Raw genomic sequence first — 27,869 nt, 5'->3', positions numbered from 1 at the left:
ACCGTGGCGAGGGCTTGGTTGGTCGATCGCAGTTGGGGGGTGGGAGTGTAAAAGGTCAGGCGGTTGTTCAGGTCCCTGGGTCCCAGGTCGTGGAGGGCCTTGTGTGCATGGGGGAGGAGACGGAACGTGATTCTCTTGCTGATGGGGAGCCAGTGCAGGTCTCTCAGGTGTCCGGAGATGTGGCTGTGTCGGGGGATGTCTAGGATGAGTCGTGCGGAGGCGTTCTGGATGTGTTTGAGTCTTTTCTGCAGCTTGGCTGTGGTTCCGGTGTAGAGGGTGTTTCCGTAGTCCAGTCGGCTGGTGACGAGTGCTTGGGTGACCGTCTTCCTGGTTTCGGTGGGGATCCATCGAAAGGTCTTCCGGAGCATTCGTAGGATGTTGAAACACGATGATGAGAGGGCGTTGACTTGTCTGGTCATCGAGAGGGAGGAGTCCAGGATGAAGCCCAGGTTGCGTGCATGGTCCGTGGGTTTGGGTGCGCTGCCTAGGGCCGGGGGCCACCAGGAGTCTTCCCAGGCGGAGGGTGATGATCCAAGGATGAGGACTTCCGTCTTGTCTGAGTTCAGTTTCAGGCGGCTGTTCTTCATCCACTCGGCTACTTCTTTCATCCCTTCGTGTAGGTTGGTTCTGGCGGTGGCAGGGTCGTTGGTGAGGGAGAGGATCAGCTGGGTGTCGTCGGCGTAGGAGATAATGTTGAGGTTGTGTTGGTGTGCGATGGCTGCGAGGGGGCTCATGTAGACGTTGAAGAGGGTGGGGCTGAGTGATGATCCTTGCGGTACGCCGCAGATGACTTCGGTGGCCTCGGATCTGAACGGGGGGAGGCGGACTCTCTGGGTTCTTCCGGCGAGGAACGAGATGATCCACTCCAGTGCCTTCTCTTGGATCCCGACGTTACTGAGGCGTTGTACTAGGGTGCGGTGGCAGACAGTATCGAACGCTGCGGAGAGGTCCAGGAGGATGAGGGCCACTGTTTCCCCGTTGTCGAGGAGGGTTCGAATGTCGTCCGTGGCAGCGATGAGGGCGGTCTCGGTGCTGTGGTTGGCTTGGAAGCCGGACTGTGAGTGGTCGAGGGATCCGTTCGTCTCGAGGAAGGTGGCAAGCTGTCTCTTGACGGTCTTCTCAATGACTTTGGCGGGAAACGGGAGGAGCGAGATGGGGCGGTAGTTCTTGAGGTCGGTGGGGTCTGCTGATGGTTTCTTCAGGAGGGCGCTGAGTTCGGCATGCTTCCATCTCTCCGGGAAGGTGGCGGTGTTGAAGGAGCAGTTGATGATGTCCCGGAGTTGGGGTTCGATGGCTGAGTCGACCTTGTTGAAGATGTGGTGGGGTCATGGGTCGGTTGGTGATCCGGAGTGGATGGTGTTCATCGTGTGGATGGTGTCTTCGGTGCTGACCGGGGTCCAGGCGCGGAGGGTGGTGGTGGGGGGTGTTGGTTCTGTGGTTGGGTGCGTGGACTGTTTGCCGAAGCTGTTGTGTATTTCTGCGATCTTGCTGTGGAAGAACAAGGCGAGTGAGTCGCAGAGGTCTTGTGAGGGGGTGATGTCTTTTTTTCCGGCGCTGGGGTTGGAGAGCTCTTTGACGATGCTGAAGAGTTCCTTGCTGTTGTGTGCATTGTTGTCTAGTCGATCCTTGTATGCTGACTTCTTGGTGGTAAGTATCAGCTGGTGGTGTTTGCGGGTGGCGTTCTTGAGGGCGGTCATGTTGTCTGTGGTCGGGGTTTTTCGCCAGGCTTTCTCGAGGATGCAGCAGTTCTTTTTGGAGTTCTTGAGGTCGTCGTTGAACCAGGAGGCTCTCTTGCTTCCGGGCTTGCTGGGTTGTTTTTTCAGGGGTGCGAGGTCATCAGCGCAGTTGGTGATCCACTGTGTGAGGTGTTTGGCTGCTTGGTTGGGGTCCGTAGATCTGGTGGGAGGGTTCTGGTTCAGTTATGTGGTGAGCTGGTCCGTGGTGATCTTGTTCCAGCTCCTGCGGGGAACCTGGTGTGGGAGGTGGTGAGTTGTGGTCTTTCTGTCCAGTGGGGTCCGGTGGAGTGGCTGAAGGAGATGTACTTTCTGGAGGAGAAGATTGGGTCGAGCGTGTGTCCGGCTTAGTGGGTGGGGGTGTTTACCAGTTGCTTGAGACCGAGGTTGGCGAGGTTGTCCAGCAGGGTGGTGGTGTTGTTGTCGGTTTTGTTCTCCAGGTGGAAGTTGAGGTCCCCTAGGAGAATGTAGTTAGCGGAGGGGAGGGCGTGTGGGCTGATGAAGTTTGCGATGTCTTCCCTGAATTGTGTGCGGGGTCCTGGGGGTCTGTAGATGAGGGTTTCTCCGAGTGTGGTCTTGGGGTCGGTGTGTATCTGGAAGTGAAGATGTTCGGCGGCTGTGAGGGTGTCGTCGGAGTTGGTCGTGATGCGGATGGTGTTCTTGTGGACGATGGCAATGCCCCCTCTTGTCTGGTTGACGCGGTGCCTCCGGGTGATCTTGTATCCGTCCGGGATGGCGATGGCGATGTCGGGCGCAGAGGAGGCGTTCATCCAAGTTTCCGTGAGGAAGGCGACGTCTGGAGATGTGGTGTCGAGCAGGTTCCATAGTTCCACGGCGTGTCTGTGGACGGAGCGGGTGTTGAACAAGATGCACCTCAGGTTGGTGCTCGGCTTGGCGGGTGCAGGTGCGGTGCAAGTCCGGATGCAGGAGAACTTGCAGGGTTGACGGGTGAAGAGTCCGTGGGTGCGTCCTGGGGTGGCTCGGTGGCAGCTGGGGGTCCGGCCGATGTTGAGTGCGTTGAGGGTGGCGGCCCTGTACGTCCGGCGGGTGTGGTGGCTTCTGCGGGGGCCACGGGGTCTGGCGCTGGGCGTGGGCCAGGCGTGGACGGGCGTAGACGGGCTTGCCTTTGGCGCGCCTTCGGCGCACAATCGGCGCGCACACGCGGACTCTGCCATAAATGGAGAGTTGTTGGGCGGGGCGAGGGAGGAGCAGCTGGGAGGCGGGAGCGGGGTGGTGAGTGGGGAGGGGAGCGGTGATGCTGGAGGGAGCGGGGGTGGGGCCACGGGGTAGCAGCGGCAGGGAGCGGGGTGAGTCGGCGGTGGAGGCACAGGAGCAATCAGGGGCACAGCAGAGGACGATGCAAAAACAATACAGGCACAATACGATCAGGGGCACAGAGGACGATGCTAAGAAGCAAATACAGGCACAATACGATCAGGGGCACAGAGGACGATGCTAAAAAACAATTACAGGCACAATACTATCAGAGGACGATGCAAAAACGACTACTGGCACAATACAGATATGAGGGGGCAGATACAAACTGGCAGCGGCGGCGGATACCGGGCACCCTCGGGGTGGGCCACGCGGCGGGAGGAGCGACCGGCTCTGACCAGTTCAGGCAGAATTGAAAATCTTGATATGGTAACTGTGCATATTTAAAATGGCCCAAAGGCAGTAGCTACTGAAAAACTTGTGGAAGTGTCACTTTTAATTCTGCTACTCAAAGGGGGGTAGATCCAATTCGTTGGCTCCCGACTGGAGCCGAGTGAGGGTGCAGTGTCCTCTGGGTCAGTCAGGACGAATCTTGTGGTGCACCCAGGCCTGCTGGTCACAGACTCACTACAGTCCCTGGCTAAGGCCTGAAGTCTTTGTTGATTTAGCCCTGCAGCCCCTCCTGGCACAGGGGGTTGCCTCAGTACCTCTGTTTGCAACATACACTTCTCCAGTGCAATTGCACACACAACAGCAGCTCCCCCCTTCAGGTCCTAGGGCAGGTGGCCTTCGTTTTCCTGGATGGCTCGGATACTGGGAAGGGAACACATTCGGAACCACACACTCAAGCGGCATACCCAGCTTGAGACATCAATAACAGACTAAGAGTGGAAATGTATTTTGTTAGTCGATTACTGAAACATTATGTGCTTGTAAACATTATTGCATATTTGTTATCACTATGAGTCACTTGTGAGTGAGAAACATTTTTTTTCTTTTTTTTATATTGTTTATGCAAAAACCAAAATAAATTACAAAAAAAGGTGAGTGAGCCTATAGTCCAGTGACAAAGGATAGAAATAACCTATTTACTACTATAGATTCCTACACCGTATGCTTCCACCACTGCTCTCACGCTGCTTAACCCCTGGTGAATGTAAAAAGAACAATTGATGGACAGCATGCTGCACAATGTCTAACATTCCCTCCAGTACAGTGGTCTGGGCCTAAATCCATAGTTGTTTTGCTCCCCATGCCTTTCCAGTACAGACCCAGCCATATGCAAATCAGTCTTGACCCTGCTCCCTGTGGGAATAGTCCAGCCGAACTGCCAGGCCAGGTCCTCTCTGGACTGGAAACAAGCATCCTGGGACCGGATTCGGGGCATCACTTCTCATCAGCCAGGCTAGCTTGACACCAGTGGCATAAAGAGCACAGGACCCACGTCTGGGTATGCACATCCCACTCGGGGTCGGACATATGGAAAAAGAACTATCGATGAACAGAATGCTGCACAATGTTTAACATTCACCCCAGTATTTGTTCTGTATTCCGTCCATCATTTGTGTGTCTTTTGCTTGTTTGCCCTAAGTGCGCCAGGTATCCCCAGACGTGGATCCTGGCGCACTGTGCCACTGAATTTAACCTAGCCTGGCTGATGAGGGGTTGTTGGTCCAGAGAGGACCTGGTTTATTAGTTCAGGCTGGACTGTTCCCATGAGGCACAGGGTCAAAACTGATTTGCATATGGCTGGGTCTAAACTGGGGTGGCATGGTGAGCAAAAGAACAATGGATTTAACCCAGATCTGTGACTAGAGGTGCATGGTTTGATTTGTTCTGCATTCCGTCCAGCATTTGTGCGTCTTTTGCTTTCTTGCCTTGGTGATAGTCTTCCACCCCTTTTAGGGTAGCACTTTCAACGGCCCGCCTGGTCAAACAAGTCTTCAATCTGCAAGACAGGTCTACGTCATGGTGCACACACATGATCCCTGTTTACCTATGAAAAAAAAATCAGCATTAGGGATCCAGACAACAGTACAGTGCGGCACTTAAGGCAGGAGAACACATCTCCAACTACACAGGGAACTTTTCTGTCCCAACAAACCTGTTTTTAAGCTATTATACAGGCTCTCTTCAACAAGTACCTTTAATCTAGCGGCAAACTTTAATGTATCATTTAAGACATAGATTGTGTGATATCATCCAGACTACCATTTAAATTAATGTTGTGCCCTATAAGAGACAGATAGAGCCCTTGGTGGAAAGCTAAGCTTTCTTGTAAAATGCCTGAAACCTTTTACCTCAGCTTTTCTCTCAGCTCCATTACCAGGGCAGATCAATCCTCTTTGTAGAGCTTTGGTGGCCTCCTCTGACAGCTGGAAAGGGTATTCAGAACATCTGCACATGATTGATGTTGAGGTGTAGTTCAGCGTCAAAAAACATTTCAGGTTGGATCTTCTCTAGCATCCTGTTTATCTTTGAGAATCCATTTGAAGATAAAAAACAATTCACTTGATGTTGACCAGAACCTCACTATCAGAATGCCTCGATTTTGAGGCACAATTCTTCATCTGAGAGGAACTATTGAGTAAGCTCTGTCCAAAAGCAGACTACACTAGATTGCTCTCCTGCTTATATGGTGAACGTACTATATCTTTAACTTCCTGGTAATAATATTCCTCAACATGAATACAGATGTACCAACAATTGAGGGCGACGGAGCACTAGCTTCCGGAAGTGGAGCCATGATCCAACAACAGCCTGGTATTTTAGAAAAGGGTCCAGTGACGGGGAAACCACCAGAAACATCGGAATCAAGAAAACTCGCCGCGGGAAAGGAAATGGTCAATCAAAACTTGTGAAGCAAGAACAAACCTTAGTAATCGACATTTCATCAAGAAAATTGAATAAACAGCAATTACAAATGTTGGAGAAAGGAACATCTTTTGTACCCACATATTGCAGTAACAAATTTGAGATTGAGATTAGTTTATTCAAATTTATGCGAACATTACGACTACGCCACTTTTTCAACAACGTAGTTCCAACCATGACTGAGTTTTTACAAAAAGAAACCTTGGAATACAAAGAATTCAAACCACCAAGCACCTTTATGCCACCAGTGTCACATAAGATCTTAGACACCTTCGAAATATTGGTCAAACAAGATCTTCAGAAATTACAATGGAATAACAACAACAAAAATTAGGAAGTACATTAATAAATGTGAATTAAACATCATCAAAGAGTTGGCCAATGATAATACAATTACCATTCAAACAGCAGACAAAGGTGCCGCCTTGGTAATAATGGACACGTCATTTTATGAAACCAAAGTAGCTGAACATGTCAATGACCAAACAACATACTTGAAGTTAACAGATGACACTGTGATGGAAATTAAACACACATTAGATTTGTTCTTAAACAAAACACTGGAAATGGAATGGATAAATGGAACACAAAAAAAATTCTAACGAGACAGTACCCTAGATGCCCAAAATTGTACATGCTACCGAAGGTTCACAGAAATGTATAAAACCCTCCGTTTAGACCTATTGTGAGTGGATGAGCCATTTGAGCCATTAGGCCACTACATAGATTAATTTTTGCAACTTTTTGTACAAAACTGGATGACGTCTGTGAAAGATACGTAAAAGTTTCTACAATTGTTACAGGCAGTAACATTGGAGTCACATGAGATCATTCTATGTCCAATTGATGAAACTTCATTGTATACATCTATTCCGCTGGTAGAAGGTCTAGAAGCATGCAAATGGGCACTACTCTAATCCACTAAAGTAGCAGTACACAAAGTGTTTATATTCGAGTTATTGTAGTTTTGTTTACGCCATTCATATTTTCGGTGGAATACTTTTTACAAACCAGTGGAACCTCTATGGGGTTTTCTGGAGCACTGTCATTTGCCAATATTTTTATGGCTAAATTCGAAAATGACTTCATTATTTCCGATGAAGTTTGGGCAGAACATACCATTTTCTTTAAAAGGTTTATTGATGACATATTTTTTATGTGGACTGGGCCCGAGTCATTACATATAAACCAGATCAATCAACTGAACACCAGGAACAATAGGATCCACTTCACATATGACATTAGTCACACTCAAATTTCATTTTTGGACGTGTTGGTTTCTATCACAGTTCACAAAATGGAAACTTCAGTTTATCATAAACCTACAGATCGCAATATTGCACCACTGTTCACCAGTTTTCATCCGAGAGCTTTATTACAAAACTTGCCGTATTCACAACTATCACGAATTAAACTGATTGCATCTACGGAAAAATTACTAAATTAGGAAGTAGCAAAACAGAAAGGTTACTGGCTCGGGATATCGTCGGCACACTTTGGAGTCAGCAGAAACAAGATTGCAAACAATATCCAGAGAAGAATTGTTACAAACTAAAGTCAATCCCAAAAAGGAAAGGATGGTCTTTGTGACGAAATATTCCACGGAATCTAGACAAATCAAGCATATTGTGAACACCCGCTGGGAATTGTTACAGAATGAAGAAGACTTTGTTTGCACATACAAGAAGGAACAACCTCAAAGAGTTGGTGGCACGTCAAGCAAGAAAACCTTTGTAACCATCAAGTGTGAACCCAGGGATGAAAAAATGCAGAAACTGCACTTCCTGTAACAACGTAATAGAAGGATTCACAATTTTACACCCTCAAACGGGGAAGAGCATTAAACTTAGGGATCAAGCAGATTGCAACACCACATATGTTGTGTACAGCATTAAATGCCCTTGCGGGAAATTATATATAGGCAAAACAGAGAGGAAAGTAAAAATTCAAATCACGGAAAATAAGAGCCGCATTACAAACAAGGCCACTACGTAAAGCCTAGCTACCCACTGGGCAGAATGCAATTGTACTATTCGACAACTACGGTTCCAAGTTTTAGAAGTAATTAAACAGACTCCAGAACGTGACAATGCCAAATGGCTGTCGCAAAGAGAAATTTGGTGGATCAAATTCATGGAATTCATGATACCTAAAGGGTTAAATGGCAAATTGGATATTATATGTTTTTTATAAATCTTAAGAGTCAGGTACCAGCATTCAGAAACCTGACCTCAGACGTGGTTTTAGATGATTTATGTTGAGGATAAAGTTAATTCTCAGCAATAGCTACGACAGGGACGTACATGCAAATTAGGTATTCTATAATGTCAATGGATATGATGGTAAATAGAGAAAGAAGCTGTGATAAAGGTTATGATGTGGGCATACTGACATGTATGCAGAATGCAGTTCAATGCATTATGTTATTGTATTTGTGCTAAAATGTATTTGTTTAGATTATATAATTGGCATCAAAAAAATTGTTTTACTTTTTGCTCACAACAGCACTTACTAGTTTTATTTTGCATGCATTTTAGTTTTTAGTATTTTTTCACCTTCTTCTACATTTTATTCCTGTTCTGTTTTCATGTTTTGGACATTTGGACTTGTGGGCGCACCCTGAGTGGTTCGTTAAACTTACCAACGCTTATATGCATGAGCATTCGCATGTGACATATTCAGGTTTTTTACATTCTACAACATTGGGGTGCACAGGCTCTAGTACGTTCGTTCAACTATCGCGTAACTAGGAATTGTAGATAGGTTTCAGATAGCCCCGGATTAGGGTTGCGGTATTATATCGCCATGGTAGAAACTCCAGTCCTCTCTCTGTGATCATTACCATGCGTGATTTAATGCTTTGGCGTGGTCTACAACGAGTGTGTTGACGGGACGCAGTAAGGAAGATATGGAGTAATGCCTGTTTATTCAAGGTACTGGTCGTTTGTATGAGCGTTAGGCATATGTGATAATGTGAGTGCAATGCAGAAACTGGCTTCAAGACCGGTGTCACAGGGAGACGGGTTCGGGGTGCCACAACTGTGACTTAAGTTGGCGAATTACAGCATGAAACCTCGAGACACCGGGATGTGCCGAATCATTGAGGGGTATGGACTATGTCTATATTCCAATGAGTATTGATTGGTTTGATATAAGGCCGATTGGTATTGATTCACAAGTATTGTGTTATTTTACAAACAAACGGGCTGACGTACAACTCCATTGGAAATTAATGATGTTCTTTGAAACCAGGATTGGCGGTCTGCTCTGTGGCGTACATTGATAATTAAGGTACTTTTAGATGAAGATTGAATCTGAGGAACAAATTCCTTGTTGGGTTTTGCCCCTTAGCAACCATATATTGTTACTACACCCTCATGTCTTATTTAAGGACGGCAGCCATTACAAGCTTGTGCCATTGGCAGTAGCGGGTTGCTCACAGAAAGGTCTACAGCGGTTTTGTTTGGGCTCTAGGATAGTCTTAGTCTCAGGTATTCACTGTTTTCACTATTTAATGTAGTATGAGGCTCGAGTTTGTGCCATTAACTGAAAGTTCTAGCAGTCACGTTTATTATTCACCAACTCGTTGGTAATTATCATGTAGGATTCAGCACGTTTATGTTGTGGTTCTTGGGGGGGGGTAAGGCCGGGGCCCTGAGTGACAGAAAGCGGTCCTAGTTGCAATGATGCAATTTTTATTTCTCCTGTAATTTCTCCTTGATCCGTTATTAGGAGATTGTCGCGTATAGTGTTGACATTTCATTGCTGTGCACATCCAGAATCATTGAATCTTAAAGTGGGTACCTTATTAAATATATATATTGCAGGTTACCACAAGTTGCTTCTTCAATCTTTTGGAAACACAGCCATTCTTACAGGCTGCAGAAAATAGTATGTTGGTAATCAAGGTCTATCGGCTTCCTTTCCAGTCACTTCAATCACTGCCTTTGTGCGTCATGTTCTTTTACACTTTTTTGGGGACAGTCTGCACTTTTTATGCACTTCTGTATTGAACTCTGTTTTTTGGTTCATCCCACCCTGTTTCTTTAGAAATATGATCAAACATGTTTTATTTTTACATTTCCCCTGACGAAGGGATTTAATCTCGAAATGCATTGGGATCTTCGACATCATTGATGTGAATTCATTATTTTGTATATTTGGATTGTGTAGGAAGGTGGATACCTGACTATGGTTACCCCAGATTTTTTTGCCTTGTGTTTAGCTGGTTTTCGACGTAGTTGGCCTGGGACCCTGCTAATCAGAGTCCCAGGCTATCTGCTCTCTCTGTAAAATGGACTCCATGCACCCTAGGTGCATAACCAAATTGGTACTGGACACCTTATCAGCCCCTGTACAGTGCACTATAGGTGCCCAGGGCATAGGTGCATCCAAGGCCTACCAGGGGCTGCAGCATATCTTTTGCCACCCCTGGCTGGTACTTAAATTGACACAACTGGCTGATCACTCAGCTGGGGCAAGGTGGTGTAATCACCCCTTGCTTAGATATAGTATACCTATATCTAAAACCTATATCTGGACACATATATACCTATCAGTCACTCCTATGGCAGACCTTAACAATCCTGGAGGCAGAGTGCTTGGTTTTATGTGAGATGGTGCTCTAGCATGAGCTGAGCCTGTCTTCAGCAATCGGGACCAACTCCCTTAGCTGTTCCGGGATATTGCCATACCATATACTCTTGAGTGCATTATAATCCTCGTGGTTACTTGCTAACTTTGGTTTGCCTTTATCAAAACATGCCGTGTTTGGTGTCATACGCTTTGGAATACTACCCCCTCGCCAGTCCTGGTGACGGGGGGTAGCATTCCACCCGTCTAGAGGGAGAAGACATGTTACTTTGCTAAAACGCAGTTAATCCTAACCAGAGCCTCAGCATCACAAAATGGATGCTGCTGCCCCGACACAAGTCTGACCTGCTGCTGACCGAAACTTGGTAGGGGAGGTCTGGACAAAGGGTTTCCTGTCACAGGGAGGTGCTACACCACCCCAGACAGGAGATAGTGGATTGGAGCAGGGAGGGTTGAAAGAAACTAGACACTGCCTGGGGCACACAAGGTGTCTGATGCAAAATCCAGGCAAACCGGTTCTGGGGCACTCCAGCCCCAGTCCTGGCACGAAACTGTACAAAGGGAAAGGGGTGTAACCACCCCCTTCCTGGGTCCCACCCATAGGAGGGACCTAGCAGGTTATCCAGCCCACAGATTTGGAATAAAGGTGGGAGCAGTGCCAGTGTACATCAGATTATCCTGACTGAAACTTATGAAACGAAACTCTGGACCCTTCGACATCCTACTCGACATAGAAGACTGAAGAATCCCCCTTGTGGTCAAGGAGTGACCACCCTGTGCAAACAGGCACCATCCAGCGCCTCACCGTTTGCTTTGTTGCAGTTCCCGCCGGAACTCGAGCAACAGAGATCGACAAGACCCAGCTTTCCTGCCTTCCATCAGCCTGATCCACAGTCCCAGCGAATCTGAGACCCGTGGAGGCGACCTGAAGCGTGGGGCTGGCCATCTTGGAAAAACTTCGAAGTGCTGACCGTGCAGCTCCCGAGGCTCCCTCAACGCTGTGCATTGGGGTTTGAGAAGCCCCAGCCCGAGCAGCTTTTGCACCAAAGCTCTCCCCTCCAACACTCACCGAGTGCTGCGTGGGGCCCTTTTTCATTTTCCTGCTCGGCATGTTGGTCCGGTCGCTTGCCCGTTGGCTAGCGGCCCCAGTACCGACGAACCTTTGAATTTACACTGCTAGTCTGGTTGCTCCAGACTGGCCCTCGCTCCCCTGAAAAGGAGCACCCGCTCTGACCTTGCTGGTCCGAGTAAGAAGCGATCTTTGAATCCTGCGTGGGTTGCATTTGCCAAGGTCTGTTTGCTCTGATCCGGAAGCCGACACCGCCAACAGCGAGAGTCTTCGTGGGACAGCTAGTGATCCACTCCTGGACATCCTCGGTGCCCCAGAGTCCACGTGGCAGCGGAGACAAGCTTCTCGACAACCACCTGATTGTGCCCAACATTGCCTGGTTCCTTCCTGGTTCCACCCTTGTCACTGCTGAGTGACCCAGACTCTGTCCCCTCTGCTTTCAGGTACTCTACATCTTCGATCCACCCTTGGATCCAACCGGACTCTTCTCCTCAGGCCGCCTGCAGCATCTTCATCTCCAGGCACCATCGAACTGCACGACGAAACCCTACACACTTTGGCACCTATGCACCCGCTTCCTGTGGGTGAGGTAACTCCTGAACGCTGGTGCTCCTGTAGTGGTATACACCTCTAGTGTCTAAGTCTAAAGTTTGGTAATTCTAGTCAAGTCGGAAGACTCCTGAAACAGTAACTTTGTAACTTTTACGCACCATTGACTTTGCATTGGTGCATGCGTGTGCTTTAACGCTGCACCCGAGTCCCGCGGGCCTTTCCCGACTTCATTACTGCTAGTCCCGAGTAGCCCCAGCGATTCCCAAGGCCTTAGGCCTTACCACTGTTCGATTTAGTGATACTTATACCACTTTTTTAATATATGATTTGAGTGGCCACCGGCCTCATCCATAAACGTTCAACTTTCATATGTTAAACTGTGCTTTTGTTTAAATGCTTGTTCTTCTATACTCATAAAGAGTACAGGGGATTATTCTGAGAATAAATACATATATTTTTATAATATATAACTTGTGTGGTGTTCTTTCATTTGATATTACAGGATTGCCTTTGGTAAAACAGCTGGCTTCACATGCCCTCTTGAGTTTAGCCTGAAGTCTGCTTAGTCCATGCTACCCCTAGGATAGCCTGTCTATAAGGTTGACTTACAACCACCACCATAAGGGATTGTTTGGACTGATACAAGGTGCCCACAGAATTGTGGGCATCATACATCAGGCCAACTTCTCACAGATTGTATATGTTGATTGATCATTATTTTGGGGGGGGGGGGGGGGGGGGGGGGGAATTGTATGAATTACACTGACTAAAGTGTGAATTTTTAGTAAACAAATTTTGTGATGTTTATTGTACTCAACACATTTTTTGTGATAAAGTTATATTGAGTAAACTGTATATAATAATACAAAAGAGCGGAAACTGTGGTTAAAAAAGAGCAAACAACAGGTTTGCATTAGCAGTGCAGGCAGAGTCAAGTGATCAGGCGACACTTGCAGTATAATTCGAGTTCCTTAGTGGAGGGTAGCTACCTCCTTCCCACCTAGCATGCATTGATTAAAAATGGTCTGATATAACGGAACGGAAATTTAAACAATAAAAAGAAAGGAGTGTGCAGCAGAGCCCACCTTCTTTTCTGCATATGATGGCCATGTCGGGCTCCCAGCTGTTCTGGACCTACAATGAGGCCTCCCCATCAGAACACCCACTGACGGACCTTGACAAGTTGGACGCCATACTAAAAGTCATTGAGTCCTTGAGAAAGTCCCTCGAAGCAAAATTCTGCGCCGTTGCAGTGGATGTCCGAATACTCCACAATGACCACAGAAAACCTGCAGATCAGGTTAAGCAATCTGAAAAACCCCTACTAGACCTACAACCCCAGGCGTCTGACCAAGTTTCTGAGTTGAGTGAGAAGGTGAGGTTCCTTGAGGACAGGGCCAAGGATGTTGAAGGGCAATCGAGACGAAGCAACATTCGAATAGTGGGCCTGTCAGAAGACCTGCAAGGACAGTCCATGATAGACTGCTTAGAGATGGGGATAAGGAGTTTCTAGGCCGTGTCCGACCTCTCTTCTTTCTTCTCATTTGATCGAGTGCATTGAGTCTCAGCCTGCCGCCCTCCACTGGAGCTCCACAGCGACCTGTGGTGGCTAAACTCTTACATTAGAAAGTTTGTGCTAATATCCTGAATGCCTTGAGACAAGCTGATCGCTTCAGAATAGATAACCACCAGATTCTGATTTTTCCGGATTACACTCTGGTGGTTCAGCGCCACGGAACATCTTTCCAGGGGGTGAGAAGAAATCAGTGGAAACTTAACCTGGAATATGCTCTACTTTGCCCAGCAAAGTCGTCTTTGATCAGAACACCTATATCTTTACTACACTTAAGGATGCTTGTCACTGAATCAAGAGATCAGTAATGTATTCCCAGCTTGACACGCCCCTATCTGACCATTGTTGGTCGCAGGAGGCGAGGTCCAAACCATGGAACTCGCCCCTTGCGACCATTGTTTGTCGGGGGTGAAAGGGACCTCCACCAGTGCAACCCTCAAACGATCAGGACCAGGATAGCCAACAATCAGCTTCATTGGTTGCGGCTACTTTTGGGGTCATCAGAGAGCAGCCTCGGCCAAATCCCCTGATGGTTGGGAAGGTGGCACCTCCGTCTTGTTTGAGCTCAGTGACACAGTTCCTCCCCTCAGGATTGCATCACAAACTGCTGATGTGCTTTTATGACGGGCCAAAGACTCTCTTTATTGACTATATGACTGCGTAGCTATGCAATGTGATACTCCTTCACTAAACCAATAGATTTGCTGCTCCTTTAGCCAAATGTTAACCCATTACCACTCCAAGGACCCCTCATCTTTATTACCCCGATGACTGGCGAGTTCTGCCCATCCCTCTCGTTAGCTCGCCCCTAACTGCACGCGCACACTAACCCCAAATGGGGCACACACCCTGTTAACTTCAGTTAAGACTGGTAGGTAGCATGTTTCACCCCACCGTTAGTATTCCTATGGGTTTGTTTCAGCTTTTTGTCTTTATTATTGTTCATAACCTAATAGTAGGCTGCCTACTATATTTGTACCAGTAGGTCGTAAGTGCCGGACCATGATACATCTTAATGACCAAACCCTGGGACTCTGTGGTTTGTCACTTTCCTATACTCTCACCCTTGTCTAAGTACAATGTATTCCGTTATTATTTGGAATATTAAAGGAATGCAATCCCCATCAAAAACATTATAAAATGTACTTCTTTCTCAAACAACAAGAGGTCCAAACAACTTTAATTCAAGAATAGCATATAACCAATGTAGAGGATCCCTTACTTCAGTGTTGATGTAGAGACCCAGTGTTTGCCACCAATTACTCCACCTGTGCCAGAGGGGTGCTCATCAGGATTAGAATTGGGGAACGATTTACAGTTCATTCACAACTCCTAGATGGAGCTGGCAGGTATGTTTTACTTCAGGGCCTCCTTGACGGCTGTTCCATGGTCATCGGCAGCATATATTCTCCTAATACAAACCAACCTATTTTCTTCCAGCAGCCTTCCAGACAGATGCCAACTTAGGCACATATCCCATGGATACTATGCGGTGGTGGTGGTGGGGTGGCAGGGGTTAATGGTACCCTCCATATTGACTTTGACAGATCCCTTCCCCCACTCCTCTCTGCGCCCACAACCTCTAATGTTCAGAAACGTTCAGACTGGCTCACTTATAGTTTTCTCAGAGATGTGTAGCGTAATTATAATCCCCAACTCCGGCTCTACTCATTTTACTCGAGGCACAACATGTCTTTGTGCCTAGAGAAAATTGTCTGTTCAGAAGCACTATGTCCTTCCCAGATTATCTGGACAAAGGCTTGTCCAATTATAACCCACTCCTTCTCCGCCTTCATTGGAGGATAAGTTAATCACCCATACTCACATGCCAACTCCAGCCAATCACCCTGCAAGATTTTGCGCTGCTGTGGCGACTATGGAGGAGAGCATCACATCATATTTCATTCAGCATGAGGGTATGGTCTCCTCCCCGTGGAGTGAGAGGCCTTTAAGGTGGTTACCTGCAGACTCAGTATAACATGGGAATTTGGTCCGCTCCCTATGTGATATTCTACAGTCCGCCTCTGAATATTATTCCAAGCTCTAAGGCCCCCAACTGAACGCCAGTAGCCATGAACTACTGATTTTTGTCTCACCTGAACCTGCCCAAACTCCCTATAATTTTGAAGCATGAAAATGTGGCCCTCATTATGGCCCACAACATTAAAAGCTATAACTGAACTGGCCCCTGGGAAGACCCCTTGTGTAAACAGGCTTCCCCTAAATTCTACCAGGCATATTCCCCACTAATGGCTCCTAAACTTGCCTAGATGAGCAAGACCGCTATATTCAGTGGGAGTCTTCCTCCACCTCTGAGCGGCACTGCTGGTGTTGTCCGAAAACCTGGAAAAAAACTCCCAAGTCCTCGACTCACACCACCATGTATTTGTTCTCCACACTGATTTCAAAATACCCAGTAAGATTCTTGTAGACTGTATTCTTCAGGCACTCCCCCATCTTGTTCATATGGACCAAAAGGGTTTCATTGCTGGCTGCAGCTCCTCCCATGACACCCCACAATTTAGACAGTCATGGAGGCATTTCTTGAGCATTGGCCCAATGCTGCCCGTGTCATTTTAGCCCTCAACACTCTGCAATAGCATTACCTTGTTCGAGTAGTAAATAATTACGACTTCAGGCCCTGGGCAATTAGACTAGTGTAGCTCTTATATACTGCCTCTCTGACTAGAATCCGTCTGGACCATCTTATTTCCACCTCATTTACCATATTTTGGGCATGCCCTCTCTCTCCCCCGCTCCTCTTCTTCTTTGCAATGGATTCACTTACGATCTGTGTGAGGGTGGAAAGAACAACATGGGAAATACCTCTACATAACAGTATTTATGCTATATCCATTAATGCTAATGATGTCCTCCTCTGCCTGCAAGATATACATGCAAACTATTCCAGCATCTGTAGGCTTATCTCCGACGTTGGAATATAATCAGTTCTCTGTGTAAGCTTGCGAAAATCCAGCCTTTGCCCACTAACCCCTTTGATTCCCCCAGCTGATTCTGACCTATGAGGGGGCCCACTCTGCTGGGAGGGAGTCTCCTTCCATTATTTAGGCATTTCAGATATATCATACTGAGGAAGAATCTCCTGGAGAGTAACCTCTGCTGGGCCATTTGGGCAGGCAGAGCAAAGGTGAGCTTTCGGAAGGGGCTACCCTTGTCAGTTGCAGGCAGGATTGCCCGCTCTAAAATGGTTATGCTTCTGCGCCTCTTATAGCTTATCTAGCACTCAGGGCGTTGTCAAGTGGCTTGGAATAAACTTTGACTACCATTTGATCACAGGGAGTTGGAGGCTCCCAACTTTTTCCATTATTACACACAATTGCAGTTGCTCGCCTGCTGGCTTTCAGATTGGGAACTTGATGAGTTACGGGGCATTAGTTGTGTGGCCTGCACAAGTAATTAATAGGTCCACATTTGTCCTTTACTGAGAACTAAACACCCCGTTGAGGGTCATAACTTTCTTGGGGTGGTGGAGCAGAGCAGTCCAAGGCCTGCTCAAGGGAGCTGTTGTGGGCGAGTAATCGCCATTCGATGACACGCAGTATTAACACTAAATAAATAAGTGTCCAGTCTGTGATTTTTATTTTGGAAAAGGAAAAGCATATTTATTTCAGCCATACACTACAAACATGCACTTTGATCACTATCATCATTATTATTATATCAATAAAATATTAAACAATGAACTTCACATGTCTGTATGCTTTTCATATGCCTTCAAATTTAGAAAACCCAATCATAAATACATCACAATTTTATCACACAATATGTAACCGTAGACTTGGCCACTAGAGGACACTGTAAAAACATGTACTTTATTTAACACCTTCAGGTGACAAAAACTGTAGCCAAGGACTTAGCCCCTTAGTGGTGCTGTACTCCGAGCTGTAGAGCTCCTGCTCCAACCTGGGGAATGGTTGAGCTAACCAGAAAAATCCCAGCTTGATCCTTTCTCCTGAAGACCCTGCAAACTTAGGCTCAGTACATTCTGTTCAACAAAAACATCTTGGGAATTTCTTAGGGAGAGCTGTGGCCCCTCTGCAGCTCCCCTGCACTCTTGATGTCTTTGGTGCTGTCTTAGGGCCACCTGCAGCAGACAAAATGGTCCGAGCATTGCTTGCCCAAAAGGTGTTATGGGGTGCTCCTCTGGGAGCTTGCACATACTTAATGAGCAGCTCTCCTACTGCACCGGGGAGAGCCGCTGCAGTCCTTTTCTTGGTCTTCTTTTTCCGTGTGGCCCCTCTTTATAGGTCTCGCCTGAACCAGCGCATCTGGCGAGACTTTTAGTAAGGGCTCCAGAAAATACAACCACTGTGGCATAGAGCTTGCGTGCCCGCATGTGTACATGCACGCAGCAGCCAGCTTTTAGCGCCCGAGGGGCCATCTGAAGCGTGATCACTTTCACTTTTGGTGCTGCCGCGCGCGCACCACTCGCGTGCTTTTTTTAAAATTTTCTTTTTGTTTGCTCTCGCGCGCGCACACAACTCTCGGGCTTGCGGTATCGGCATAAAGCATGTGCTGCCTTTCTCTTCTTATGCACGCTGTGGCATGCTCCATCCTGCTTGTTTTAACTGATAGAAGTGCAGCGCATGTGGAGCCCTTTTTATCTGATAAAAGTATGTCAGTTTGAGTATTACCTTCAAGTTCTTGAAAATGATGCTCTTTGAACAGGTTTGTCACCGCCTACACCCTCTCCTACCTTAACCCACTCTCCAATCGCCACCAGTATGTGAATGCCTTAAAGTTAGCCATCGTGAAGAAAGGAGTTTATATGCTCCGGCAGTTCATTAAGAAAGGCAGGTTTTTAGATTGGATAAATCAGTGAATGTGTGGAGGGGGCACGGTAACTGGGCAACTGCACTCTTTGTATGGTTTGCCAACAGAGTTGTAAGTGCATTCATTCATTCTTCACACCTGTGGTCATGATGTCAGTGCGTAAACGAAATATACATCAGACCTAAGGGCGATTTAGAACTCAATTGGCAACTAACAACTCCAGGAGATGGAATGGCCCCTTTCGCTGAAGGTTACGGCATGCCCATGATGTACGTGGATGGTGGCGTTTATAAACTGTTTGTGCGAGATATTTACATTAACCGGGTGCGGGTGAGTGTGTGCAGCAATGCCAAACCAGGCAGCACGGGCAGCTCTTTGCCTACGATGCATTTGAAGGCTGAAACAAGGGCCGTTACAGATGGAGGCTGCCACCTCTTCCCATGATTTATTGCAACAGCTGGCAAACTGTCTAAAGGTAATTTATTTCCAATAGTGACTTCGTTTTTAGTGCACACTTTAAAGCCCCCTGTGCGTGTTGATCAGAAGTACTGCGCCAAGGTCACCCCCTCACCCAATTTTTAACATGCCGCTTTTGCACTCATCCTTCCCTAACTCAGTCTCCGTGCTCTACATTTCTGCTTCTTTTCTCTCATGCCTTGATTCACGTTTCTTCCCTCCTGCCTTGTATCTCTCCTTTGCCCCTTGTCTTCTGAGCCTTCCTTCTATCCCACCCCTTCTCTCCTGGCACCCAGCATCGCCCGTCTGTGGCTCCCACGAGGCGGTGCTGGTGTAAAGGCATTCTTGCTCATTTCTCTTTCCACAGGCAGCTCTGAGCTAATCTCTGTGGTTTTGCACACAAGGCCTTCCTAAACAGCAACTGACCGCGCCGTTTTCCGTTTTAATGTAGCCATCATTTGCCAACAGGGTCCCTTGCTCTCTTTTTTGTCCAAAAGGGCAAGGCCCTCTGATCTGCACTTTACACGTAGCAGGAGATGCACTTCGTAAGTAGTCAAATGAGTGCCTGTCAGGCTGCTCTGTGCTCACGCCCTCTGCCTGCTCTGGCTTCTGTCTTCTCTGCTGCCTGCTTCATCCACCCTTACTTGTACTCTGCCTACTTAGCCCTCTAGCCCCTCTGCCTGCTCAGCAGTTTGTGCTTTCCTCTGCCTGCTTCATCCATCCTTACATGTACTCTGTCTTGTACATGCAGCAACTCCTAAAGAAAAGAAAATTTCTATTTATACATACACTCTGAAAACTTATTGTTTGTTGTCGTTTTTTACTTTTTCATGTAAATTTCCGCCCTCAAATGTCTGGCGGTGGAGGTATAAGAAAGTCAGCAGTTCTTATTGGTCATGTCTTTGGGTTAACAAAATATAGCTCAGATTAAGGGGCAGCCGTTGCTGACCGATCAAAATAGATCTCAAATAACTATCAACGCCTCGTCAGGGGTAGTAGGCGCTATATACATGTAACACTTTCTAACAATGTAAATTTGACTAAAGTCAATAACTTTCATAATAAACACACTGAAATAATGCTGCAAAGAAATTGTACCACACATTTCACAGTAGTTAAGCCTGCATTACCCAGTGTACAGTAATTATATAGCTCTTCAATTCATGGCGGCACAGTAGCAAGGATAATGTGCTGCATGGATAAATGCTTATAAGGCCCCATGGCAAGATCTATTGGCAATGCCAATTATTCTTTTTTTTTTGCTGGGGCCTTAGTGGTGCCCAGTCCCATTCAGGCACCTCGAATGATGCACTTTGTTGGGGGCAGCCCTGGGAACCAAACCCGGGCTGCCTCAGCCAGCTCTCTAAATAGTCCGCACTACTGTGTGCGGCTGCAGGAGTCTGCAGTGTCTCCTTCTCTGCCTGCTCCTATGGGCAGGTTTCAGCCTCCTCTGGTGGGGATCCGCTCCCCCTGACACTGGCATGGCGGGGAAGGACGACCTACCACTACTGGGGGAGCACAGTTCCCCCCCCACACCGAGGCGTGGAGTGGGATTCCAGGCCCTTCCCGCTACATTGCAGGAATGTGCCAGCACGCCTCCTTTCTTGGCAGTGAGGGGCCCAGTGTTGGTGATCTTGTCTCCTCTTTGAGCAAATCCGACCGAGGGATTGGGATCCCTGAGCACTCTTAGCTCTGGGGAGGGTGCCCCACGTATGCCCCTCCCAGGAAAATGACACCAGTTGCTCCATTCTGGCGACCCTCTTGCCCTGGCCCAACCAAGGCAGGAAACTCTTTGCCAGTGGATTCTTATGCGCTCCGGACCTCGCTGGGGTGAGGGGTGGTGGCGTCACAGAGGTCAAATCATTTTATCTGCCATATCTCGGGCCACGGTGGGCCGTTTTTCTCCATCTTGGGCTTATTCTGCTCTTGGTGGCGAACCCTCGCCACCTGGAGCTCTTTCCTCAGGCTTTCTGGCCTCTAAGGTTGTGAACTTTGCAGGGTAGATGGCTCTACTGGCTCCCTAATGAAAAGCTGCGTTCCTCATTTGGGGTTCCTCCCCTTCAGCACTGTCACAAGTATAAGGGATCACTCACTCCCGAATATTCCAATCTTGCATAAAATAGTACTCGGTGTTTAGCGTGCATGAAGGGTTTCACTCTCTGATTATTGAGTGTAAACATATAAAAATGAAGAAGCAGCGTTCCCCATTTGGGGTTTGTTCCCTTCAGCACTGCCAAGCCCCTAAGCCAGCCTTCTCCTTTTAAAATTCCTCCTGGGTTTCTCTCCTTCTTGGTGTAGAAGTCCAGTTCTTTTTCCCAATTAATCCTCTGGGGGTTGTAAGGGACCAGCTTTCCTGGCCCTTGGGGATGCCCCACTGTTCATGGCGTCAACAGCAGGCAGAGTCCTTAGTCCAGATGGATATCAGGGGATTCCTGCTTCCAGTTGTCCTTGGCTTTCGCCTCCAGTCCTGGTGTCCTTCAGAAAGTTACAACCAACCGAGAGCTCTCCCCCTTGCGCAAGATCTTTCATGTGGAGGCAGAAGGTTCCAGAAGTGAGGCCCATCTGGCCTATCCTGGGGTACCACATCTCCTATCTCCTATCTACCTTGTCCCAACCCTCCTGCCCAGCCTGCTGGGACATTTTCAAAATGGCATCGCCCAGGAGTAACTAACCATATTTGCTCTGGGGGCCTGAGCTCCGCCCCTTGTTGACAGCACTGCGGGGGACCTTTACCACCAAATATTCAAAGGGAGCCCCCTCCTCTGTTGGCTCCAGAGGTATGGGCTCTCTCCTTTGTTCAAAGGACTTGGGCTGGCTCATCTCTGGTACAGTCTGACAGTGGATTGATTGATGCAGTTACTTAAACCCCACCTCTTTCCTCCTCAGGAGCTGAGTCAAGCACTATTAATTAACTCCCTTTGTGTGGAGTGGCATTTGTTTCTACTGCAGGAGAGAAATGTAATTAACTTGGCACAGTAGGGCAACAAAAGACCTGGGCTCTGGTCCTGATCTCTGATCCTGAGCTGAGCTAGAGAAATATGATAATCCTGGATGGCCCATAAGTTATACAGATATCTTCTTGGAACTCTCATATTTGGGTTTCACATACAGATCCTCCCCAGTTCGATACTTCACTGGTCTCAGTAGGCCATGGGGAAGTGAAGCTGCACTCTAAGGTAGTCTTCCCCATAGATGTATAATGGAGTGTCAGTGCAGAGAAGACAGTGGACCACACTGACTTTCCCTATGAGTGTACACTAACATTTTGAGGCCTACCCCAGGTTAATATCCAGTCCTGTAGAGTTCCCTCTGTGCAAGGTTACATGTGCGCAGTTACCAGGCTGCACACTACAGGAGTCTCCCTTGCGCAGCCCTCACGTGTGCAGATGTGTTAACGTGTAAACAGTCAAGTGCCCCTTATCCTTGCTGCATTTTAACAGCCTTACCTTAAAAGGTGGATAGTGGCGGTAAACGTGTGCAGTCCATTTACCATGGGTGATTCAACAGTTGAGAGGCTCACCTACAGTAAAAGGTCAAAAACCAGGTGATCAACAGCAAAAAATCTGGATGAATTTGATGGGCAGAACCCATCGCCTTACCAGTTGGTAATCCAGTATGGAGGAGTCAAGATCTTTACAAATTGGTTTTCCAGGGGGCTAGTCCTCCTTAAAATGCATTCTGCCTCCTCAAAGTGGTGCTGTAATGCTTGGCAAGAAACCTACAAATCACCAGTCATCTGACACCTCATGCCCCCGCGATCCCTATGCAAGCCCTTCCCCACCTACAAGTCCACTTAGTTCACACTGCCCTACACAACTGGGACGAAGCCGGACTTTCAGCACTTGGGGACTTGTTTCTTGACTGAAAACTCTTGCCATTCTCCTCCCTGACCTAACAGTTTGGCCTCCATGACGGTTAGTTTCTCCTACATGGCTCAGTACAACACACTCTTGGAGTCCAATGGATCCAATGGAACATCATCGACTGGGAAGAAGAAATCCACTTTCTGATATAGGCTATATATACTCCGGGGAACAGCCACTGGTTTGTTAGCTAACTTTACAAGGCCACACAGACCAACATGCAAATCTTCTTAGACTTACTGTGGTATATTATGGGAGCAGGAATTTCTCGGAGAGTTGCACACAAAAGTATTGGGTTAAGCCCACTTTCATAAGGTATCAAGTAACACCAGTTTTAAACTAATAAAAAAATCTTATACTACATAGAGCCTACTCCACTATTTCCTACAGCTAGTGCTTCCTGTGCACATTGTGGGGACCCTACAGCTGATTTCGGGCCATGTTCTGTGGAGCTGTCAATAGGTGGCACCTTTCTGGTTCAAGACCCCCCCGGCATATAGCCAAATTAACGGGGTTCCCAGAACTCAACGAATGGAAGGCCTATGACCCGGGCATATTCCGAGATTAAAGTGGATGGGATCTGTGGGGCACAAAATGCCCACATGTTTTTTTTAGTTTAACAAAAACAGTTCCCCTACCTTTTGTTAAGTAACAACCATCCTGGGATGGTTAATACCGACAGGTGAGATGCTCAGCTGAAGTGCAAGGAAGGGAGGAATAGGACCAAACTATGCTTCAGGGTTGAGTAAATTATGTCACAAGAAAAGACAATTTATGCAGCGTAATTGGGCCTATTTGTGATGGTATTACTTCACTATCTTGCCATTTTTACACTTTGTTTGGGCATTGGTTGCACCTCATTGGTACCATTACAACACCCAAATATAGCAATAAGCAACAGAAAAGTTAGTCAACCTTTGCAACTGGTCTTCCACTGCGCTGCAACGGATTTCGCAGCATTTTTAGTACCTTTTGAACAGTTTGAGCTTGAAAAAACATTTTTTTGTTAAAATCTGCAGATTGTGCAACAAATGATGGCATATGTAGTAAATGTATAATTATTTGGAAAAAACACATGGCCTCAAAATCTCATAGTTCAAGTGGCCCTCCATATGATACTGGGTCCCCGCTATCTGTCTTCGTAAAAAAAATAACGGTTGGATGTAAACAGTAAATATAATATTTTTGGTTTGTTTTGGATCAGGGGGAGATGGAAGGATCCATCAGGTATAAGGAGTTACTGAGATTGGCAGAGATATATTTTCAACAATCAGTAAACAAACCAGAAAGGTAAGAATAAGTGAACAGTTATTGACATAGCATGCTACTTTGCTTCAAAAATATTCTATACATTGTTTTGTTTCTTTTGTTTTCCTAGAGTATTGTGTTAGGTCGACTTTAAATTGATTGCCTTTGATAGATAAAGCATCTTTCAAGTTAATGTGCAGAATGCTAATCCCAGCATTGTGATCTGTCTGTAGGAGATCTATTGCAAAAAACACAGTTGATGGACAGAATGCAGAACAATGTCTTACATTCACCCCAGTACAAAGATCTGGGCCGAAATCCATCGTTTTTTTGCACTCCACACCACCCTAGCTCAGACAATGGCTATATGCAAATCAGCCTTGACCCTATGCCTCATGGGAACAGTCCAGCCCGAACTACCAAGCCATGTCTTTCCTAGACCGGAATCAAGCATCCAAGGACCGGTTTCTGGCTATCAGCCTTCTTCAGCCTGGATAGCTTGACTCCAGTGATGTGGAGAGCCTGGGACTCACGTCTGAGCATACCCAGCCCACTCGGGGGGTGAAAATTGCAAAAAACACAGTTAATGGACAGAATGCAGAACAATGTCTTACATTCACCCCAGTACAAAGATCTGGGCCTAAATCCATCGTTTTTTTGCACTCCACACCACCCTAGGTCAGACAATGGCTATATGCAAATCAGCCTTGACCCTGTGCCTCATGGGAACAGTCCAGCCCGAACTACCAAACCATGTCTTTCCTAGACCGGAATCAAGCATCCAAGGACCGGTTTCTGGCTATCAGCCTTCTTCAGCCTGGAAGCTTGACTCCAGTGATGTGGAGAGCCTGGGACTCACGTCTGAGCATACCCAGCCCACTTGGGGTGTAAATTGCAAAAAACACAGTTGATGGACAGAATGCAGAACAATGTCTTATAGGGTGGTGTGGAGTGCAAAAAAACGATGGATTTAGGCCCAGATCTTTGTACTGGGGTGAATGTAAGACATTGTTCTGCATTCTGTCCATCAACTGTGTTTTTTGCAATTTGTAGGAGATCTATGTCAGTAAAAGTGTCTGGCCAATAAAAGGAGTACCTTATTTGTATCTGTTTTCATTACCGTTAGAGTGGACATATTTACTGATAAAGTGCATCCTGTCAGTTGTGAGCCAAATAACCACTTTATGCAGTTAGTCGATGTACAGTTTATATGTTGAGGACTAAATATATTCATGCTTTCCTATCATCAGTGACTGTCTTTCCTTTTAAGAACTAACATCAACATCATCTGTTCACTGAAATCCCCATTGTCTGAACTTCACTCTTGCATGTTTCAGTATACATATTGAGTTTGTACTTTGGTGCTCATGAGGGCGATTTGTAACCACTTTTCACTTGCTTCAGAAAAATATATGTTTGAGGCATGTGTTTCTGTAGATAAACATGCTGTGCATACTGCTGCCATCTAGTATTGAGCCCGGTTGTGTGCAAGTTGATCTTCGAAGAACTGTTTTTGAGTCATGAAGTACTGTGACTCCACCTCTTCTTGCAATGCTCATCATCTGCGCCATTGTTAGAATGTTTTTTTCCCACCATTTGGTTAGGACGTGTGCACCCGCACTTCAGATCAAAGCCCTTGGGTTGTTTTTTTCGGCCATCATAATTCCTGTCCCTTCGGCGATATTGTATTAGGTCGCACTCCCCTTCTCTTGTATCTGGTCAACACCTACAGTTTAGTCTGGGGCAGATCTCTGTTCAACCTCGGCCCCCAACATTCGGGGACTCTTTCCCTTCTACTCGGTCCACTCTCACCATGCATCGCCTGTGATGGAACAGACACCTTTTTGATATTGCCCTCGGTGTCACACGAAATACCCCTGGGCCGACATCAACCATAGGTGTAAGTTTTGGCTTTTCACCCGAGCACTATGAGGACTCTTGCGACTCCTGCTAATCCTTCTGGTCAAAAGACCCTTTGAGACTGCCAGACCAGTCGACCCGAGATGGCACGCAGAGCTGGAGATGACTTCCCAGATCTCTTTGGTACCCAGGACCTCAAGGGGGAACATCATCCTGAGCGTTGGTCGCTGACAAGGAGGCTCTTGCGCCTGAAGAGAGTTCCAGCTTCGACCTCTGTATCCACATAAAATAAATAATAATAATAAATCCACATTTTTAAAGCGCACAATCACCTGCAAGGGTCTCTAGGCGCTGGGGGCCGTCGGGAAGATTAAGCAAGCTATTGCCCAGAGTCACATGGTGCTGGGCTAATCTGCCGCCGGTGCCAGGGATCGTACGGTGATCCCCAGATTCCGGAGTTAGTCTCCCTAGCCGCGGCGCCACACTTCTTCCCTTCCCTATCCAAGTCCTCTTGCCAGCTCAAAAGGTTGTGAGCACAGGTCTGCACCCCCAGGTCCTCTTGTCCCAACTGACCCTGGGAACAAGATGGAAAAGTAAACTTTAGTATGCCTGAACTCAGAATGTTAAAGTGCATCTTTTAGTGACAGTGGTTTTTAAATTCTGCGTTTGAAAATACCACTTTTAGAAAGTAAGTATTTTCTTGCCTAACCATCCTGTTTGCCTCTGCTAGGTTTGTGTATTGCATGTCTGGCTTATGGATGACAGGGGCTGGAGAGAGGCAGTGGCACCAGAAGTCTGATGAGTCAGGGCTGGCCTAAATCTAACTGGGCTGCATTTAGAGTAGGGGGAGTAGATTTCCTTTTCACTTGAATTGGCCGGGTCTGCCTTTAACAATGCTGTCTCCACCTCCTGCCAGAAACCTGCACCAGTGAGGACAGAACTGGTTTTGGCTGGGTACAGACACTCTCTGCCTTCAGAGAACAAAGGATTGTGGTGTATAAAAAGAGGGGCCCAGGCCCCAGACTTTTAGATCACTTCTGGGAAATCAAGATGAACCTTTGCTAAGGAGAAGAGCCGGATGAGCTGAGGAGGGATGCTGTCCCTGTGCTGTTTGCTGTCTGGGGTTGACCTGTAGTGGCTGCTTGCTGCCAAGGAAAGGAAAAAAAGGACTTTGCTGCTTGCTTTGTCCCCTGCTAGAAGAAGATCTTCAATGGCTTGAACTGAGCTTGCCCCCTCTTCCAGAGATCTCAGGAACAACAAAGACCTCACTGTGTCTGTGTACACCGTCTCTGATCGTCACCACAGAAGAAAAGGGTAACCGACTCAGTCATCTAGTCCGTCGCAGGATTCCGTGTCCTGAAAGCACCGCCGAGATCTCACCGACTGTCAAGCCGCTGCTTGCACCGTGTCCTGTGGGCACCACTCCGAACGCCTCACTACACGCTGCAAGGACGTCACTGACTCCGTCGCTGCCCGACCGGAACATCGACCAGCTCCTTCGCCGCACCGTGACCTGCCAGCACTGCCACAAGCACTGTCTCACCCTTAAACGCAGCGCTGGTCTCACCGACTCCTTCAACGAGCCGTTGCCTGCACCTAATAGTGAGGACATCGTCCGCCGCAATGCTCCGCTTCACAATGCGATTTACAAAAAGGGGGTGGTGATGAACAGAGTGTCTGAGTTAAACAGACCACTCTTACCCAGTCCAAAGATCAGGGCTTGATCCATCACCGTTATTTATCTCACTGCCCCATCCCAGCTCAGAACCTGGCTATATGCAAATCAGTCTGTCCCTGGCCCAATACATCATGGGAACAGGGCAGACTAAACTACCAAGCCAATTCTTCACCAGAAAGGAGACAAGCTACCGGGGACCGGTTTCTGGCATTTCAGCCTTCTTCGGCCCGGCTTGCTTGAATCCTGATGGAGCAGTGAGAAAGGGACTCATGTCTGAGTATACCCTGCCACACCTATAGTGGCCAAAAACGATTTACAAAAAGGGGGTGGTGATGAACAGAGTGTCTGAGTTAAACAGACT

The 27,869-nt window shown here is 47.2% G+C and overlaps 1 protein-coding gene across 2 annotated transcripts in view; it reads left to right on the top strand.

Moving 5' to 3' along the window:
• ECD (ecdysoneless cell cycle regulator) overlaps positions 1 to 27,869 on the top strand; it is a 351,511-nt gene that overhangs the window by 140,375 nt on the left and 183,267 nt on the right. For both annotated transcript variants that reach the window (XM_086922289.1, XM_086922290.1), the window contains exon 9: positions 23,927 to 24,012. In XM_086922289.1, the coding sequence (XP_086778415.1) occupies positions 23,927 to 24,012 (86 nt within the window). The remainder of the gene's footprint in view (positions 1 to 23,926; positions 24,013 to 27,869) is intronic.

Source organism: Lissotriton vulgaris, chromosome 5, assembly GCF_964263255.1.
Source record: "Lissotriton vulgaris chromosome 5, aLisVul1.2, whole genome shotgun sequence".
NCBI classification, from domain to species: Eukaryota; Metazoa; Chordata; class Amphibia; order Caudata; family Salamandridae; genus Lissotriton; species Lissotriton vulgaris.
This window is presented reverse-complemented; position numbering and strand designations above follow the sequence as displayed.